This window comes from Ambystoma mexicanum, chromosome 5q, assembly GCF_040938575.1.
Source record: "Ambystoma mexicanum isolate Mex_15411 chromosome 5q, UKY_AmexF1_1, whole genome shotgun sequence".
NCBI classification, from domain to species: Eukaryota; Metazoa; Chordata; class Amphibia; order Caudata; family Ambystomatidae; genus Ambystoma; species Ambystoma mexicanum.
In genome coordinates this window covers 1,143,993,126-1,144,010,464 of record NC_090933.1, presented here as the reverse complement: position 1 = coordinate 1,144,010,464, position 17,339 = coordinate 1,143,993,126, and the positions used below count along the sequence as shown (strand labels likewise).

Sequence of the window (17,339 nt, the reverse complement as noted above, 5' to 3'; positions counted from 1 at the left end):
TTCTTTCTCCCCGTGGTTGTCAACATGGTACGAGCATCCATCCACATAGACAGTGGGCATTCCCTCACACTTGTCTTCTTCAAAGACTTTGTGTGGGGAATTAAGGTATGCCTCCGTGTTGTCCTTGATTTTTAGACTTTCGTCCTCGAGACAGTTTTCTCTGGCACAATCATGCAAGTCAGCCTTGCATTGACAGAATCCAGGAAGTAATTCGGGAATTACTCACATTTCCGGCCCGGATTCTGTCACTTTGGAGATATTGCAGAGGCTGGTGTGGAGTCTCCACTATGATGTGTTCCCCCTGGATAAACGGGCGGTAATTCTTCAATGCCCACACCGTTGCCAGGAGTGCCTTCTCACAATCGTTGAATTTTTCCTCCACAGAGGATAAAGTTTTGCTCGCATAGGAGATTACTTTATTGACCTTGTCATGCTTTTGGTATAATACTGCTGTCAAGCACGTATTAGAGAACCCCGTCTCCAGGAAGAACTCCTTGTTTCTGACAGGGTAAACTAGGCAAGGCACTTGTGAGAGGCTTCTTTTGAGTTGTTTTACTGCCTCGGCTTGTTCTGGACCCCATTCCCACTTGACCCCCCCCTTCAGGAGATGAATCAGGGGTCTGGTGATCTCTGCGTAGCCCTCAATGAACTTTCTGCTGTAATTAGTCAGTCCAAGGAGGCTCCTTAGTTCCCGCAGAGTTGTGGGGTCTTTCAGTTTCTGAAGTGCTACCACTTTCTTTTCCTGGGGACAGAGACCCTGAGGAGTAATCTCATGCCCCAAGAAAATAACACGGGTTCTACACCACTGTGCTTTCTGAAAGGAAAGTTTTGCTCCGGCGGCCCTCAACTGGGTCAGAACATAACGGATCTCCGCTATGTGTTCCTCCACAGATGAACTTTTGATGAGGACATCATCTACATAAGCCAGGTTACCCCTCGCACCCAGGTCGGGCATGGCCTTATGTAGGAAAATGTTGAATTCATTGCCGGAGTTGAGGTATCCAAAGGGAGTCCGGGTCCATGTGTACTGCTGGCCCCCAAAGGTAAAAGCCAGTTTGTATTGGTCCTCCCTACTGACAGGCACGGTCCAGTATCCATTGGTCAGGTCTATTGCAGTGAATACCTGTGACCCCTGAATCTGGGCCAGCCCTTGGTCAATGTAGGGAAGAGGCCATCGGGAAGTATGGACCCGTTTGTTGAGCTCCCTGAGGTCGGCGCAGAGTCTCCACTGGCCGTTTGGCTTCAATATTCCCAGCACCGGATTATTGAAGGTGCTGTGGACAGGACGGATTATTCCCCGGGACTCAAGGTTCTTAATTATTTCAGTAAGGGACTCCATTGATGCGAGAGGCACGCGATATTGCTTCACAAACACTGGAGTCATGCCAGGGTCCTTGGGGATTGTTGTTGTGTGGATGTCAGTGCGACCACAGTCATATGAGTCTACCGCAAAGAGATCTTGGAAATCCAAGAAAACTTGTTTCAACTTTTGCTTTTGTTCCAGAGTCACACAGGCATCAGCTAGGTTGACTCTCTCTTCCACCATCTGCCTGAAGCCTGGAAAGACTTCTGGTTTGGCTATCTCAGCGGCCTCCTCCAGCTGGGTGGAGAAGTCCCTGGTCAGAGTGCTGATTTGGACCGGAGGCTTCAGGTGGGAAAGGCAGCCCTCATGGACCTGGAAAATCACCTCATCCCTCCTGAAGTCACAAGTCACATCTTCCTTACCATAGGGGCAGGAAGTGTACACCAGGAAGTTCCCCCCCATGCCGGGTAGAAATCCTGTCTGGTGTTGTATTGTCCTCACTGTCACTGTCAAAACAGTCCTTGGGGATTGGTCCTAACAGTTCATTACCTAAATCGATGGAAAAATGTCGGTCATCAACCGCCATTCCAATAATGGTGCCTGCGGCTAGAGTAATACTCTTTAAGTCGCTGTTATCCACCTCTATTAGAATGGTGTCATGTTCTATGTTGACTAATGGTGTTGGGTTTACCCCCAACCCTTGCTGTTGGAGAGAAGCGTTTAGATGTATGTAAGCATCAGGGTTTTGCAAATATTGTCCTCTTTTAACTTTCACTTCCAGGGAGAATTGTCAGGTCCTTTCTGGGATGGTGACTTCCTCTTTGATCTGAATTTCAACTGCATAGGTAGCAATTGAGCTGACCTAAATGCTTTTTCTGGATCATCAAAGCCCATGGGATTATCCGCTAATCGGGACCAAGCTTTGAAGTTTATTAGGTCTAAACTAATGGCAAAGCGATTGAGAATGTCACTGCCTAAGTAAAAGGCGGCAGGGACGTCTCGCACGACCCAACAATTGTGGACTATGCTCTTGTTGCCAACGGAGATTTTGAGCATACACCTGCTTGGCAGGAGATGTTTGGAATTAGGTGCTTCCAGGTCCATTTCCCATTTGTCTATCAGTTTGAAGGTGGGAATGGCTGGATCTTTTGGGAGTTGGCGGAACATGGCTTCGCTGATGAAGCTCTTACCGTTGTTCACCCACATTCGAGCGAGAAGAGAGTCCTTCCCATCATTTAACTGAACAGGGATGAACAACTGCTCTCCAATTTGCTGAATATCAGCCAGGCTCTGAGCTGATTTCACATCTTTCTGGACTATAGGAGTGGGAGTTTCTGATTGTGGATTAGTATAGAATTTCAGAGTGTTTCCTTCCAGCGTGGAATACCACTTTAGACTGGAAGGAAGGTTGATTTTCAGAAATAGAGATGACCCTCCATCACCAGTCTGTTGTCCTACTGCTATTACTGTCACGTCTGGAATTTGGCTATTCTGGAAGTGAAATCTACTTGGTCAGATTTTTGTTCAACCATGTGGCAGGTGCCGTTTAAACTAACATGGTTGACACTCTGTTTTAATTTTATGGGTCGGCTAGTCTGGGTCCAGAGGACCTTGTTTACGCAATCTATTAGTGGTGACAACCTTCTCAGGAGGTCATTCCCTAGTAAACAAGGGGTGCCCTCTGGAGTCACAACTATGACCGGGTGTTTCAACTTGTGTCGCCCAATTTTAATGTCCAAATCTGCCGTCCCCTCGACGGGAATTTCCTTCCCGTCAAAGTTCTGGAGTTGTCCAGGAAGTGAGGTGAGAGGAATTTGGTAATTCCCTCCCCTTCCTGCATTCAGTTCATCAAAGGCCCTTCTGGACAGAAGGGTAGCTTGAGATCCCGTGTCCACCAGTATCAAAATTGTACCCTGTCCCTGTACTTGTACCGGGGCATAGTATCTTCCCTCCTTCTCCTCAAGGGGGCACAGATAATGCACATTTTTGGACAACTAGTTGGCTAACTTTCTAGTTTTGGACATCGCTAGCGAAGAGATTTGGGCAGAATTCTGTGGAGAGCCTTGGGAATCTGAAAGAAAAAATTGGCAACTGGAGATCAGAGCCATTGTGGGTCCCCCTGGCTCCGGTTCTGGGCCGCCCCCCCCTTTTTGGAGGCAGTCACCAGGATGGGTTTGAACCAGGGGATTTTCTTGCTGTTGGTTCTGGGATGAGATGGTGGGCGGCGGTAGCTCAGTCTCCACATCTCCCCAGTCTGGATTTGCATCCCTAGGGACCCATTTTTCTTTGGGAGGAGTTCCCCCCTCTCTGAAGGAGAAGATCCTTTTCCCAGGATCCTCTGAGGATCCCTCTCCCTCAAATTGGAAGATCTGTACCTCCTCCTCAAACTGAGTCTGTTTGGGTCTTTTGTTTCTCCTACCCCCCCTCTGCTCCTTAGGAGGCAGACTTTCAGGGGCAAGAGATTTTGTTTCCGGTTCCTCGGTTTCCAGGGGCTGTTTACAAGTGAGGAAGGAAGCTTCCTCCAAGGCTTTACACCCCCCTTCCCTTTGTGCCTCCTCCCTGGGAACCGGTGTGTTATCGGGGTGCTGCCCCCGTCATTGTTCTGGAGTACCAGGTCCAGAGTTTGGGGCATTCTGTGCCGGCATGCCCATCTGAGGGTTCTGCTGTGCCCTCAGTATTTGACCCAGATCCCGTGCCATATTTTGGACCTGGCGCTCTAACTGGGAAACCCGCTCAGGCTGATACGGGGCCCTGTTTTCTCCCCTGGGCTGATCCCGGGAAGGGTAGCTATCCCTTCTTTGGTAGTACCCCTGGTTGGGAAGATTTGGATACCCCTCCACCCTTGGCCTCCCCTCTCCCGGATTCGGTTGTCTGGGCTCAGGGAATTGGGGAAAGAAGGGTGGAGGATTTTGGGGCTGGAAGTTGGGTGGATACCTGGGGAAAACGTTCTGCCCAGGATTTGGAGAATTTCTGCCCTCCGGTGGGAAGTTAGGAGGGAAGTTCCCTGGGTTAGGTGCTTGGCTGGATCCCCCCCCCTTGGGCTGGAGGAGTCCACACATAACCCAGGATGGGTCGATTTCCCTTGTAACGGGGACTTACATAATCAGGAGAGCGAGGGACCCCATTTGTGGGGCTGCCTCCTTGGCTCCCTGTCTGTGACTGGCCCGAGGACCTTCTGGGCCTAGCATTATTAGGTGCAGGTAGGGTTTTGGGCCCCCCCATCTCCAAATCCAAAACGGGGGCAACCTTTACCTCTGCCACCTTGGCAGCAGCAGGGGTGCTGTTGCTTTTGGGGTTTTTAGGCTGGTTTTTGTTTTCCACCGGTTTCTGCACCTCGTAGATGCGGGTGGCTTGTTCAATGACCCATTCTAAAGATCTTTTCTCATGAAAATCTCTCACGAGCTGGGTCATTATATATTTGGGCAAGGCATTGAAAAATGTATTGACGAATTCTCTGCTGTCTGTGCGCACCCTCCTGGTGGTCTGCGCAAAAGCACGCTTTAACTCCTGCACAAATTCTTGTGGGGCCTGATCCTCCCCACATTGTAAATTGTAGGCTGCCTTGCGAGCCTCTTGAGGATTTCTATGAGTAGAAAAATGTTTCAAGATGGCTGCCTCATTGGCGGACCATCTTAAATGATTTTGGTCCTCCAGCCCCGCAAAGAAACTGGAGTATTCCGGGGAGAAGGTCCACTTTACATATTGAATACAGCTTTGGCTGTCCTTCAAATGGAAAGTCTCCATCATTTGCTCAAACAACTCTAAGTGCTCCCAAACAGAATACTTGGCGTTCTTATGATAAGGCATGATGACACTCCTGATTGCCTTAATCTGTTTCAATGGGTCCTTATGCAAGGCCCTTTTTGCCTTATTGGCCTTTTTGGTTCGGGTAACCCTGGTCCATTCATCTTCTGACTCAGAGGCACTGCTCCCAGAGGTTCCCGTCTGTTCTTCCAGGTTTTCCCGGATTCTGCGAGCCTGGGAATGGCTGGCAGAATGTGGGGACCTGGTCTCCTGTGTCCTGTACCGCTCAGAGGAGTCTTCAGATCCCTCCTTGCTGCCAGGATTTGATGGGTACCCCCCCCCACTGACCTAACTGGGCAGAGGTTTTCAGGATGCCCTTTAATGGGCCTACTCTCCTGGGTTTCCCCATCAAATTGCACTGTGCTTGGGTGCCCATACCCGGATGCCCGCCCCTCCATTCCTGGGTGGTACTGGCCTATGAGCCCCATGCTTCTGGCTGGATAGTAATCTGCCATCCCTGTGGCCCTGTGCTCATGTGCGCCAGGGGACATGGGGGTGGCAGAGTCCAGGGACTGAGAGAAATAAAGGCCTCTGGTACTAGGGCTCCTGGGGTTATGCTCAGGAATTTCTCTTTCCCAGCGAACCTCATCTCTATCCGCCCCTGCTCCCTGTTGCAATGCAAGAGCCTGCGCCTTCAGTTCCTCAGTTAAGGCCTTACTAGACTCTATCAGTCTCTCCTGCATCGCTACCTGTTGTTTTAGTCTATCATTGTGCTGGCAGAGAGCCTCATTCTCTCTCTGCGTTTCCTGATTGGTCTTGGAGCACTGGGCCAGTCTTTGCTGCAGGAGGGTTACCTCCTGAGCTGTGTCCCTATTGGCCTGCTCCTGTCTTGCCAGAGCCTCCTCCACCCTCCTGGTGTGCTCTAGCAAGTCCTGGTGTTCTTTTTGGAGGTCACCCAGTCCCTGGTGGGCCAGGTGATTTTCTTCCATTTTTCTCCTTAAGTGGCAGACTTCCTGGCCTAAGGTGTCCCTTCCCTGACCAAGAGCTTGAATTTGTGACGCCAGGTCATCCCTTTGCCTTTGGAAGGCACCAGCTTTCTGGCGCTCCTGATCAAACTCTGCCTGGGTATCCAGGTCTTTCAGGATCAGTTTATTGCTCTCCTCTTTCTCTCTCTCTAGTTGGATTTGCAGGGTGGCTACCTCTGTGCATGCCCTGTTGAAATTGATCTGTTGCTCCAGCTTTTTCTGGCTCTGCAGTAGGGAGTCCAAACTGTCTTGCCGTTCCTTCTGCAAAGCCAGAATTCTGGTATCCTGGTCTGTCTTTTCCTGTTGCAGTATATCCATGTCCTCTTTTATTTTAATGATATACTGCCTACTATCATTTTCTGACTCCTGGCTCCCCTGCAGCCTCTGCTCAGAAGAGACCAGGTCAGATTGGACCTTCTCTAACGCCATCTGTCGCTTGTTCGCCAGATCTTGGCTTTCCGTATATTTATCCTGCATGTCTCCCATATATAGGTACAGGTATGCCGCTATCCTAACCATCTTGTCTTGTTCATCCTTAGCTTTAGGAGCCATGTATAGTTCACTCAGGGCCACATGTAGGGGACCCTGATCTCCCCATATATCTGACCCTGTTTCAGTGACCTGTTGCGTGATGGCCTGCAACCAGACCATGCGGTCCTGGTGAGTCCACTCACCTCTCACAAATAACTTATGTAAGAAGTGCTCTCTGGCTATTTTCATGTCTACTAAGGTCGTCATTCTAGAGATTGGTCTCTGTCCTGACTTACAGAAATTAGTATTTTATTTTTGCAAAACAGACCTTTTTCTTAGAGCGTTCCTTTGAGGAGTGCTTTACAGCGTAACACAGCGTGGTGATCCGACCGGATATGTGTATCTGGTCAGCTGGCACACTGTATTAATCTGCACAAGTGATAGATCTAACCCAAACGTCCGGCCCGAGCCCCCAATTTGTAAGAGGATTCAATTCAACACTACAGCTAAATCAATGCCTAGTCTGGGATACTGAATGGAAACCCTTATTGATATATCTTTATGTCCAGTTCATGCGTTCTGGATGACTACCCCTATATAACACCCCTCTCTTGGAATCCCCCTGACCCCACTGAGCCAAGAAGTAGTTCTGTTTTGCAAGTTTAAAAGGTTTATTTGATAATTTAAACAATATATATATATATATATATCACACTTTATAATAAATTAATAATTGAATATCACACTTAATCTGAGCAGTAATCAAAAATGGATAGTCCGGCACTAGCACACTTCTTTATAATCAATGATGAGTGGTTATAGGATGGATAAGATAGCAACACTGGTAAATAGGGACAGAAGAATAATGTGGTAGAGAATGCTTTATAGGGTTCAAATGGATGCAATGTTGAATGAAAATGCAATACAGAAAATACTCAATATGATTTCAACAAAACAATGTAATATTTTTTCTCTGGCAATCCCCTCCCCCCTTTTATGCAATGCAAGGAAATGGAAGGAAAGCACACAGTTCTCAGAAATGCAATCAAATGTAATTCAGTTCACCCCAGCAAGCTTAGACTACAGAAGTTGGAAACACAGGCCCAAAATGCTTTTATATGTGCTGGCAATGAAGTGAAAAATATGCTAAAATGCTTTTAATTCCCTCTAGAGGTTCCGGGTGAGTGGTATCTAGTTAATATTAGTCCCGGCTCACTCTAGCAATGATTCAGGGATGGTTCTTAAGAGGCAAACAAATTTTTAGCAAGGAAACTGCTGTTTTCACACGTGGAGAAATTTGCGAATTTTCACGATTGCGGCAAAAGTATCGGGGGTAGGAATGCGGTTCTAGGTTCGTAGGAAAGCTAAGATTCTAAGTTTTCAGAGGAAAGTTACTGCAAGTCTCTAAGACAAACGGTTACGGAGTTATGAACGATTTTGTGAAGGTTTTTCGGATTTGAAATTTTAAAGTTCAAAGTGACAAGTGACAAGTGACAGCTAGCAGCTAGAAAATGACAGGTGACAGCTTTTAGGCAGTTCTACTTAGATTAAAATAGATTGAATTATATTATTTTAACTAAGAGATTGGTTCTGCACAGTTCCGCTAGGTACTCACAATATCTTTAGAAATAGAATGGGCCTCGCCACGGATCTGGTCAGGTTTTAGACTGGACTCTGGTCTGGTCTCGGCACTTCACAGTGATCTGGGTCAGCTCTCTGGTTCTTCTAACAGTGGTCTGGGTCAGCTCTGCTCTCTCTGGATCTTTCTGCACAGCTTTCCCTGGAGATTGATGGATTTGAAGTCTGGATCTCTGGATGTGGTATGGTCCCGCAGAGCGCGTTGCAGCAAATGGAATTGAATGTCCCTATCTGTCCTGACTGTCTGCTTTTATGTGTTTTGAAAATGGGTGTGTGTGCAGCATCACTAGGCCCTACCCCTCTCCACTTGTCATTGGCCACTTCATCCTCTTCCCCTTGATTGGGGGAATGAAATGAAGTGTCATCATGATGAGGTCTGTTTATGGTACAGAGAACCCACCCCTGTCAAATTACACACAATCTATATTTTGACCCAAACGAGATATTTGCACAGGTACACATTTGTTTAAAATTACATGCACCCATCACATATCACAGGAGGTATACCCTGTCCAAATCTGCTCTTCCTGGGAGCTTGCATTCAGAAATGGCAACATATTTCACTTTTTAACTGGTTTCGCAATATCGGACATTACCCCAAATTTATACACATGTGCGCAAGGAGTATGGACATTACTTGATGAAGTGTCAGATTTTTAACATGCATACATTTTAAGTAATACCCTCTTAACTGCTAGCTTGCCCCCAGATCATGCCACCGGTTCTAAAAACCTCTTAAAATGTGGGCAGAAAAATCACAAGAATTCTGGTATCATTTAAATAATTATGACAAGTCCGTACTATCTTTTTCTAAAACCATATTCTGGCTACAGGGGTGTGTCTTTTCAGGTCACATGGTACAGAAACCAGTCTTTCCACTTTCTTCAAGCTCAGCCTCTGTCTCCAGTTTCTGCCCCTCCCAGTTTCTGCCAAGAGGAAGCCATTTTTATTACCCCTGCAATAAACCATCTGCCTGGGCCCTGGAAGGCCCATTGTTCAAGAGGAAGCCATTTATGGCCCCCATAATAAAACATTTGCCTGAGTCAGGACAGGGCTTTGTTCAATTTCCTGCAGAGCCCAGGTAATTCAATCAGAGAAGTGTCATATCCCTTTTGGTGGGAGCAGCAAAATGGCAGCTAGGCCTGGGAACACAGCTGTTGTGCAAGTCTCATCTCCTGTCGGGGGTAGCTGGTGGGCAGAATTCAGTTCAGTTCCTTAAGCCAGGCCCCAGCTAATGTCATTTTCAGTTACCCAGTTTTCTGCATTCAAATAAAATGAACCATTTTTACATATGCAGCTAGAATGCTGATTCTAAGTTTAAAACTATGACATTTAAACAATTGCAACCTATGTGACACTCAAAAGTAGGTCACTCATTTCTTTTAAACATTTAGATTTTTAGTGTCTTTCAGTCCAAATTTACTTAAACTGCTGAAATCCACAACTCAGCCAGTCTTGTTATAAACCTTCAAGTCACTTCAGAATATAACTTTAGATTGTATCCACCTCTCAGTAAGTCTTTCTTTGGCCTGCCTTGGGTTCATTTATTCAGTTTTACACAAAGTCTGGTGTTGTTTTAAAACGCCGGCTTTCTGATAGTGGTGAGTACTGGTAATGCACCCATTTTTGGGATTTAAGAAAATGAATTCCCCACAATTCTAGGTTGCTTTTGGCAATCAGCATTGCCATTCCCAATGGTTTCAGGCTACTGTGTGGGTAGTCCAATGGTGGTTTTAGGCAGTGCCCTTCTGTGCCCATAACATCGGCAAAATGAGTGGCAGCCTATTCTTCATGCATTTCCCTGTGCATTTTCTGGGAAGCTCTGGCCATCATGATGTTTTCCATGTCAGTACTGCACAGTTTTTTGAGGTAGGGCTCAGATGTATGGGTAAAAACATCCCACAGTATGTGCGGTAGGTCGGATAGTGGTGGCTTACACCATGGCTCCTCTATCTGCAGCCAACATGGACTATCTGTGGCTCGGAACCAAGTAAAAGCGTGCAACAGTTGGGCCGCCCGCCTTTATCGGGATATGTCCGGAGCTCCCAGGCCCCCCAGGCAACGGTTGCGGGTCATGATTTTCTTTGTGATGCAGGGTCTATTCCCCCTGCATATAAATTTCATGATCTCCAGCTGCAGGGAGTTGAGGTCCTCCTATGGAGGAATATGAGTTGGGAGCGCTTGGCACTAGTCGATTAGCCTGGGGAGCAGATTCATATTTACCGCAGCAACTGGGCCCGGCCAGGATATCTCTTGGTTGTTCCAGTGACTCAAGTCCGTATGTAGGTCCTTGAAGAGCTGCGGAAAATTGTATTTGTAGGTATGGGCACTGGATTTGGGAATGCAGACCCCTAAATATTCAATCGTGGACCCAGCACACGGGATGGGGAGTACAGAGCTGAGGGCGTCCCTTTGACGTTTCGTTAGGTTGATCGATAGGGCTGAGGACTTATCATAGTTCACCCTAAGCCGGATACCGCCCCAAAGGCTTTGAGCTCCTCCAGCAGGGGTTGCAGGGAGGCGTCCGGGCTGGTGATGGTTAAGAGCATACAATGCAGCTTTATATTCTGTTCCTCCCACGGTGGGCCCTCTGTTATTTGGGTTTTGACGGATCCTTTCGGCGAACGGCTCCATGGACAGAGCAAACACCAGGGGAGACAGAGGGCAGCCCTGACGCGTGTCTCTAGAAATGGGAACGGCCGCTGATCTTGTCCCATTGATTCGGAGCTGTGTGGTCATGGTCGCGTAATTTGCCATTGCCCATTTTATAAAGTTGTGGCCTAGCCCCATGCTTACAAGGGTGTTTCGGATGTAGTTCCAGTTCACCAGATCGAACGCTTTATGTGCCTCTAGGGAGATAATCAGTAGTTCTACTCCCATTCTGTTGGCAGATTCAACGAGATTTAGTGTTATCCTGATGTTGTCGTGTGTGCTTCTGCCTGGTATGAAACCTGTCTGGTATTTTGATATTAGTTCGGGGATAACCCCTCCCAGTTTGGATGCCTACACCTTGGAGTAAATTTTCCTATCTGTGTTCGTAAGTGTTATAGGTCTGTATGAGATCGCTTGCTCGGGGTCCTTCCCTGGCTTTTCAATTAAGATGGTAATCGATTCCACCATGGATTTTGTCACCCTCTCAGTGTTCAAGAAAGAGTTAAATAGGAATGTTAGCTGGGGACTAGAAGGTGTGTGAATGTTTTGTAGAATTTAGTCGTTAGCCTGTCAGGCCCTGGGGTGGTGCTTTTCAAGGATTTTATAGCCTCTAAGACCTCCTCTGAGGAGATCGGGGACTCCAGGGATTCAAGGGAGCTGGTGCTTGAATGTGAGTGGCAGGGCTGGAGGTAGTGATTCTGCTGGGCTAACTCTTCCGGAGATAAGGGCGGACCTGCCATAATAGGTCTGTGGTGGTCCAGTAGGATCTCTGTTATGTCTGGAAAGTGTATCTAACTTTACCGTCCAACCCCTTGAGCCGAGCAATATTATTTCGACTGGGCATCTTCTGCATTTTATATGCTAGTATATGGTTTGCCTTATTTATTTTGTGGTAATGAAACTGTTTTGTGTAGGCGAGCGCCTTAGCGGGGCGATCGCCCCAGTGCATCTCTAGGGCCCTCCTGGCCTTTTTCAGCTCCCTATGTGCCTTCCTGGAATAATGGGCCTTTAGCTCCTTCTCAAGGGTGGTAACCCTGGATTCCAGGGCTGATGTGTAGAGTTTGGAGATCAGAAAATGTTCGGCGGCAGAACTGATGAGCACACCCCGTATCACCGGCTTCATAGCCTCCCGTACTGTCCCTATTGAAGTGTCAGGGTTGTCATTTTCCTTAAATTAGTTGGTCAATCATTCCCCCTAGTAGAAGGGTGTCATTGAGCTTCCAATATCTAGGGGGCGGGCTGGGGGCACCCATGATCGAGAGGTCGGCAGAAACTGGGGCGTGGTCAAATACCATGCGTGTGTGAATTTCAACCTTGCTTAGGCAGGGGAATAATGCACTTGTGGTTAGGAGGAGATCGATTCTGGAGTGTACCCCTTGTACATTGGAGTAATAAGTATAATCGTGGCTCTCTGGATTAGCTACTCTCCAGGCATCAACGCTGTCTGATTCCCTCAGTAATCAAGCTAAGGCCAGTGATCAGGTGAACTCCGGTTTGGATTGGGGCAGGGTCTTGTCCCTCGTGGGTTCAGGGACTGTGTTAAAGTCTCCCCGATGAGAAGGTATCCTGTAACGAACGTTAGTAGCGTCGGGAGTAGTTCCAATAGTTACTTGTCCTGACCTGCATTAGGGGCGTAAATCCGAGCAATGGTGATTGGTTGATCCACAATTTGCCCTCATACGAGGAGGTATCTGCCCGTCGGGTCCTTTTTAACTGAGGGATTGGTCAGGGGGAATGTATCGCTTAAGAGGATCGCTATCCCTGCATCTTCTCACTCGAGGAGGAGAAATAAGCCTTTCTGAAGCATTTAAACCTGATTCGCTGCTCATCAGTTGCCTATAGAAGGGTTGCACAGTTCATTAACACCGTTGTTTATCACATGCTTGTGGGATGGGAAAGCCACTGAAAATCCTTCTAATAAGAATGGATAAGGGAAGGTATGCATACCCCTCAGTGAAGTATTACCATAAGATGTTTTCCATGTGGTGGTTTGCAGACAGCCTGGGGAGGGTGACCAAGGATGAGTTTATATATAATGCAATGGACCCAACATGACAGGCTGCATTTTTGTCAATGGGTATGTGTAATGTCAACACATTTCACTTACCAGTGCTAAGGCACACCATTCACCAGTACAAGAGTGCAATGATAGATATGGGAGAAAGTTACCCGCTCCATGAAGAAGCTTAACTATGGAATAGTTAGGCTCTTGACAAACAGCTGCATTGGCGCACATGCATAAGGGAGGGGACTCTAAAAATTAGTGATGTTTAGGTAGACTCCTTATTGTCCTATGAATTTCAGCACTTTAAGTATATACTAAGGGAATGTGAAAAACTGATGCAGAGAAATTGCTTGTATCTTTGATACGTGGTTCAATGTCTAATATTCCCGTATTGTCCCGGCAGGATAGCTCAGCGGCAACATGCTCGCCTTGGAAACAAGATGACACGAAGCAACACAGGTTCGATCCCTGGGTCCATGCTTAGAAACCTCTGGGTATTAAGTATGTTATAAATACGCAACTAAGACATATTCCAGTAACAGTTCCTCGATGCCCGGGACTGTGTGAGCGCTTTAAGAAAAATAAAATATTCAGAGGCGCACGGAGTACTGACAATTTACAAGTTCAACTTGGCACAACCCTTTCCTGCATCCACCTTATATAAGTTTATGGGAACAAAGGACTTTATTCCTGTGACTGAATGTTCTTATAAGCAAGAATTGGGTGTGGTGATCAGTGAATCACTCTGGGCTGTGTCATGTTCTAAAAGATATGAAAATAGACCTGTATCTGAGGTTGTGCCAGAAAAAGGTTATTTAATAGGTTGTACTGGTCATCAGCGGTGATTTTGCTATGAAAGCTAAGCTTATCTGATATGTATTTGGCGTGAAACAAATATGTCTGCTCCTATGTCCATATGTTCTGGGATAGTGAGGGATTGGTACATTTCTGGAATCATTTTCTTCATGGCGTTAACTTGGTTATGGACCACAGCATCCCCTGGGATCGGAAGGTGGTATTGGTGGGTAGCTTTATGTATTCCCTGAACCTTCCTCAAGGGTGTAAACTATGGACCTATTAGGCAATGATTGTGACCTAGAGGGATATCCTCAGGGTGAGATATCATTCACGAGGCCCATGTCAGAAGATTGGATGAATAGAATGTCACTCCTATCCGCCAGGCAAAAGGTCTCTCATACTCAGAGAGAGCTGCTAGATGTATCTGATGAGATGGAAGCCCCATATAATAAACCATAAAACATCATTTTACATCCAATTTTTGATAAGTCTGGTTAAGTACTCCAACATGAAAATATTTGCTACAAAGTGTCTACCAATGCCTGGCATTTAATGAATATGTGTGAGAAGTATATTTTAGTCGGGTGAAGAAAGTTCAGAATCATAGAAAAAGGAGTGCGAACAATTAAGGGATTAAAAAAATATGACCAATGATTGTTGAATGAAGTGCTGAATGAATGTCAAGACCCCTGGATTAGCTATACCAGTCAAATTATGAATCATTCTATTTATGAATGTTTTTTCCACCCAAAAAATATTTTTTAAATAAACCAAGCCATTTTTTAAAAGCACGTTCGATTTGTTCAAAAACCAAACCAATTTTAAAACAAATAGCACTTTTTTAATTCAAATAAGAACACTACTGAAGCATTTGCCTTTGTACTTGTCTTTGGGTAGTGGAGGAAACATAATGTCAAAAAAGACGATGTGGCATTATTTAAAACGCAGTTTGGCTAATCAAATAACATAAGAAAGCAGCAGAACACCTTGCAAGCATTTAGAGGAGTGATCTAGTGGCTTGCTTGTCAGCTGTGGAAATGCAAGATTTGACGCGTCATTCTAAGATGAACAATCGAGCACGTATAGAATTTGAACACTTTGTACACTGTAAAACTGTAAGCTAATCCTGTAAGATTTTGACCATTTTCGATTTATTGGTTTTTATTCACAGATGCCAAGGTCAATTCAGTGCTCAACTGATCCGAAGAAGCCACTTGATTGCATGGGCAAAATAAACACACCAGATCTCATCAACACTTTGAATCCTCGTCGATGAAACGAAAGCCAGGTTCCCCAACTGGACCTCTCAATTCCATCGTTTGTCATCTAATCCCTGAGTTGCAAGGATTCTTACACGCAGTCTGATTACCTATGAAAATGTGTAAATAGAAAAAACAATTTAAGTTTAAAAATCATTGCCAGAATGTATCTGCTACTTTACTAAGAATCTGGGACGGACAGCAGTTTGCAGCAGTTGTGTGTCGGACATATCGTTCCACTATAGACCTGTTTTGTGAGTGGCAAAATCAATTTCCAACAAACCCTAGCAACTCCTGACCGAACTAAAGTGTATGGAGTACATCACTTCAGATTTGATTTTGTTCAGCCTCATTTGCCTATCTAGTTGAATTAAAATTCCTATTTTGACAAGTGAAGAAGAAAGCAGAAGAAAACACAGATGGGTGTGCGAAACCTACGCCTTAAAGCATTCACTTTTGGACTAACAATATTCGTTATAACAGTGACTACTTTCTTATTAGGTTACACACACAAGCACAGTATTGACATTTGGAAATCCGATTCATATTTTTTGAGGTTTTCAGAAAAACTGAAAAGATTGGTCAATATCCCGATTCGGCCATGCAGCTGTGATGCGTGTATTTCTGAATCAAAACTGTCACCTTGGTTTGACGAAAGATTTAATGACACAATCCCAACTTTACTGACCAAAGAGAATAATGAAATTCCTGAAGATGTCTATCAATGGTGGCTGGTAAGTTATTAATGCATTAAGAGACGTACAGTTCCATCTGTTGTACCCTGGTTAATCGTTCATTTGTTGTTGCTGTCATTTTCATGGCTTTTAGAAAATCTGTGTTGGTATTGTCAGATTTAATGGCAGGTTATGCAGCCTTTATAGCAGATATTCCATCCCTGTAAAAACTAAACCATTATCCCCCACTTGCACACCCTCCACATGGGGGGTTTAGTTTTGACTCTTACAGTGGAGCTTTGGTCCTACGTATGAGCCAAAACACATTCTTGAATATGGAGGGCGAAAGATGGGATTTATGCTGGGAAACATATGCTCTGATGCTTTAGCCATGTCCCCAACCTCTCCACATTCATGGCATGCTTGAACAGGGCAGCATCTTCCATGTGTACTTTGGTGTTGCCACTCAGATTTTGTAAGTGAAAGGTACTAAAGGCAGGAGTATGTCAAGGATTTGCGGTCTGTTACCAGACTGTCTAATGTGCTGTAGCCGTCAGACAGGTTTATGTTACTGGGTCATCGAACTGCATTGAGAAGTAGTACATCTTAATTTTGTTGCTTCTCTATGATTAGAATAAATACTCCAAATGAGGCAAGACACTGAATTATGTGTTGATCCCCACCTCCCTTCCCCCTTTTTAATGTGATAATTCTGTACCCTATTCTGTGATATTTTTAGATGAAAAAATTGTATGTGAAAATAGAATATTGGAATTGTTGAACATTTGTGATGGTGGATTCTTATTTCATGCCAATTCTGTTGGTGATTTGGCTTAATGTAACAGATTACCACTTTGTATACTGTATTTTTGGGATATATGTAATTTGACCATGGCAGAATTGTTTGCGGTGGAATTGACCGTGGTCAATTTTTCTGTGAGTACAATCTTGCTGCGGCCAAATCCAGCAAAACCTTGACCCCTCAGCCCCAATACATCTCCCACCCCGCCACAATTACCTTTTGCTTTTTTGCTTCCTTCTGACCCTGCAGCATCAGTTCCATCCCTCTCACGTGGGTCAGATCAGACACTGCAGGGTCCACTTTCTTCTTTTTTTTCTTTTTTTCATCCCCTGTCTCCAGTCCTCAGGAAGCGGGGTACACCCCTGCAACCCCCAAGGCAATCACTACCAAACATGGGGAGCGGGGGACACCCCCGCAACCCCTTGTCCCCATGTTCAGTATTGATTACCCAATTTGTTCGAATTTAATTGAACAAATAGTACTGGCATAACATGGCCAAAATTATCATACGATCAATTAAATTTGAACAAATTGGGCAATACCTGTTTTTGCGCCTATTCAGCAAGCTTACGTGGAGTAACTAGCCTGAGTCGCCTGAGTAACTATTCTATAATCATGATTTGGCCTTGTAGATGTATTTGTTGTCTGCGTTCGTTAAAAAGCATGAACACGTAGGTAAAAATATAGGTAAAAAGTTTTAGCTGTTATCAGATTCATTTTAAATTTGCAAAAGACATGTGCTCATGTATATCACATTTCAGAAATAGCAAAGACTTCTTGTTGATGACTTTGCTACTGGTAAACCCTAGCTATCACCTAATCTCAGAAATTAGCTATACAGAGTGTCATATTATGTTGCCTACTGATGCACATGCCATCATTTCATCATGTCTTCAGTACGCATGATAACATAGTAAACGTTAGCTTTATTTCAGAAAAAGAAACAAAGGTTCCATAAAATCAATACA

The 17,339-nt window shown here is 45.4% G+C and overlaps 1 protein-coding gene across 4 annotated transcripts in view; it reads left to right on the top strand.

Moving 5' to 3' along the window:
- Positions 1-17,339, top strand: part of LOC138497931 (CMP-N-acetylneuraminate-beta-galactosamide-alpha-2,3-sialyltransferase 1-like) — a 278,656-nt gene that overhangs the window by 116,081 nt on the left and 145,236 nt on the right. For all 4 annotated transcript variants that reach the window (XM_069621663.1, XM_069621665.1, XM_069621662.1 and 1 more), the window contains one exon: positions 14,808-15,629. In XM_069621663.1, the coding sequence (XP_069477764.1) occupies positions 15,315-15,629 (315 nt within the window). In that variant the 5' untranslated portion in view covers positions 14,808-15,314. The remainder of the gene's footprint in view (positions 1-14,807; positions 15,630-17,339) is intronic.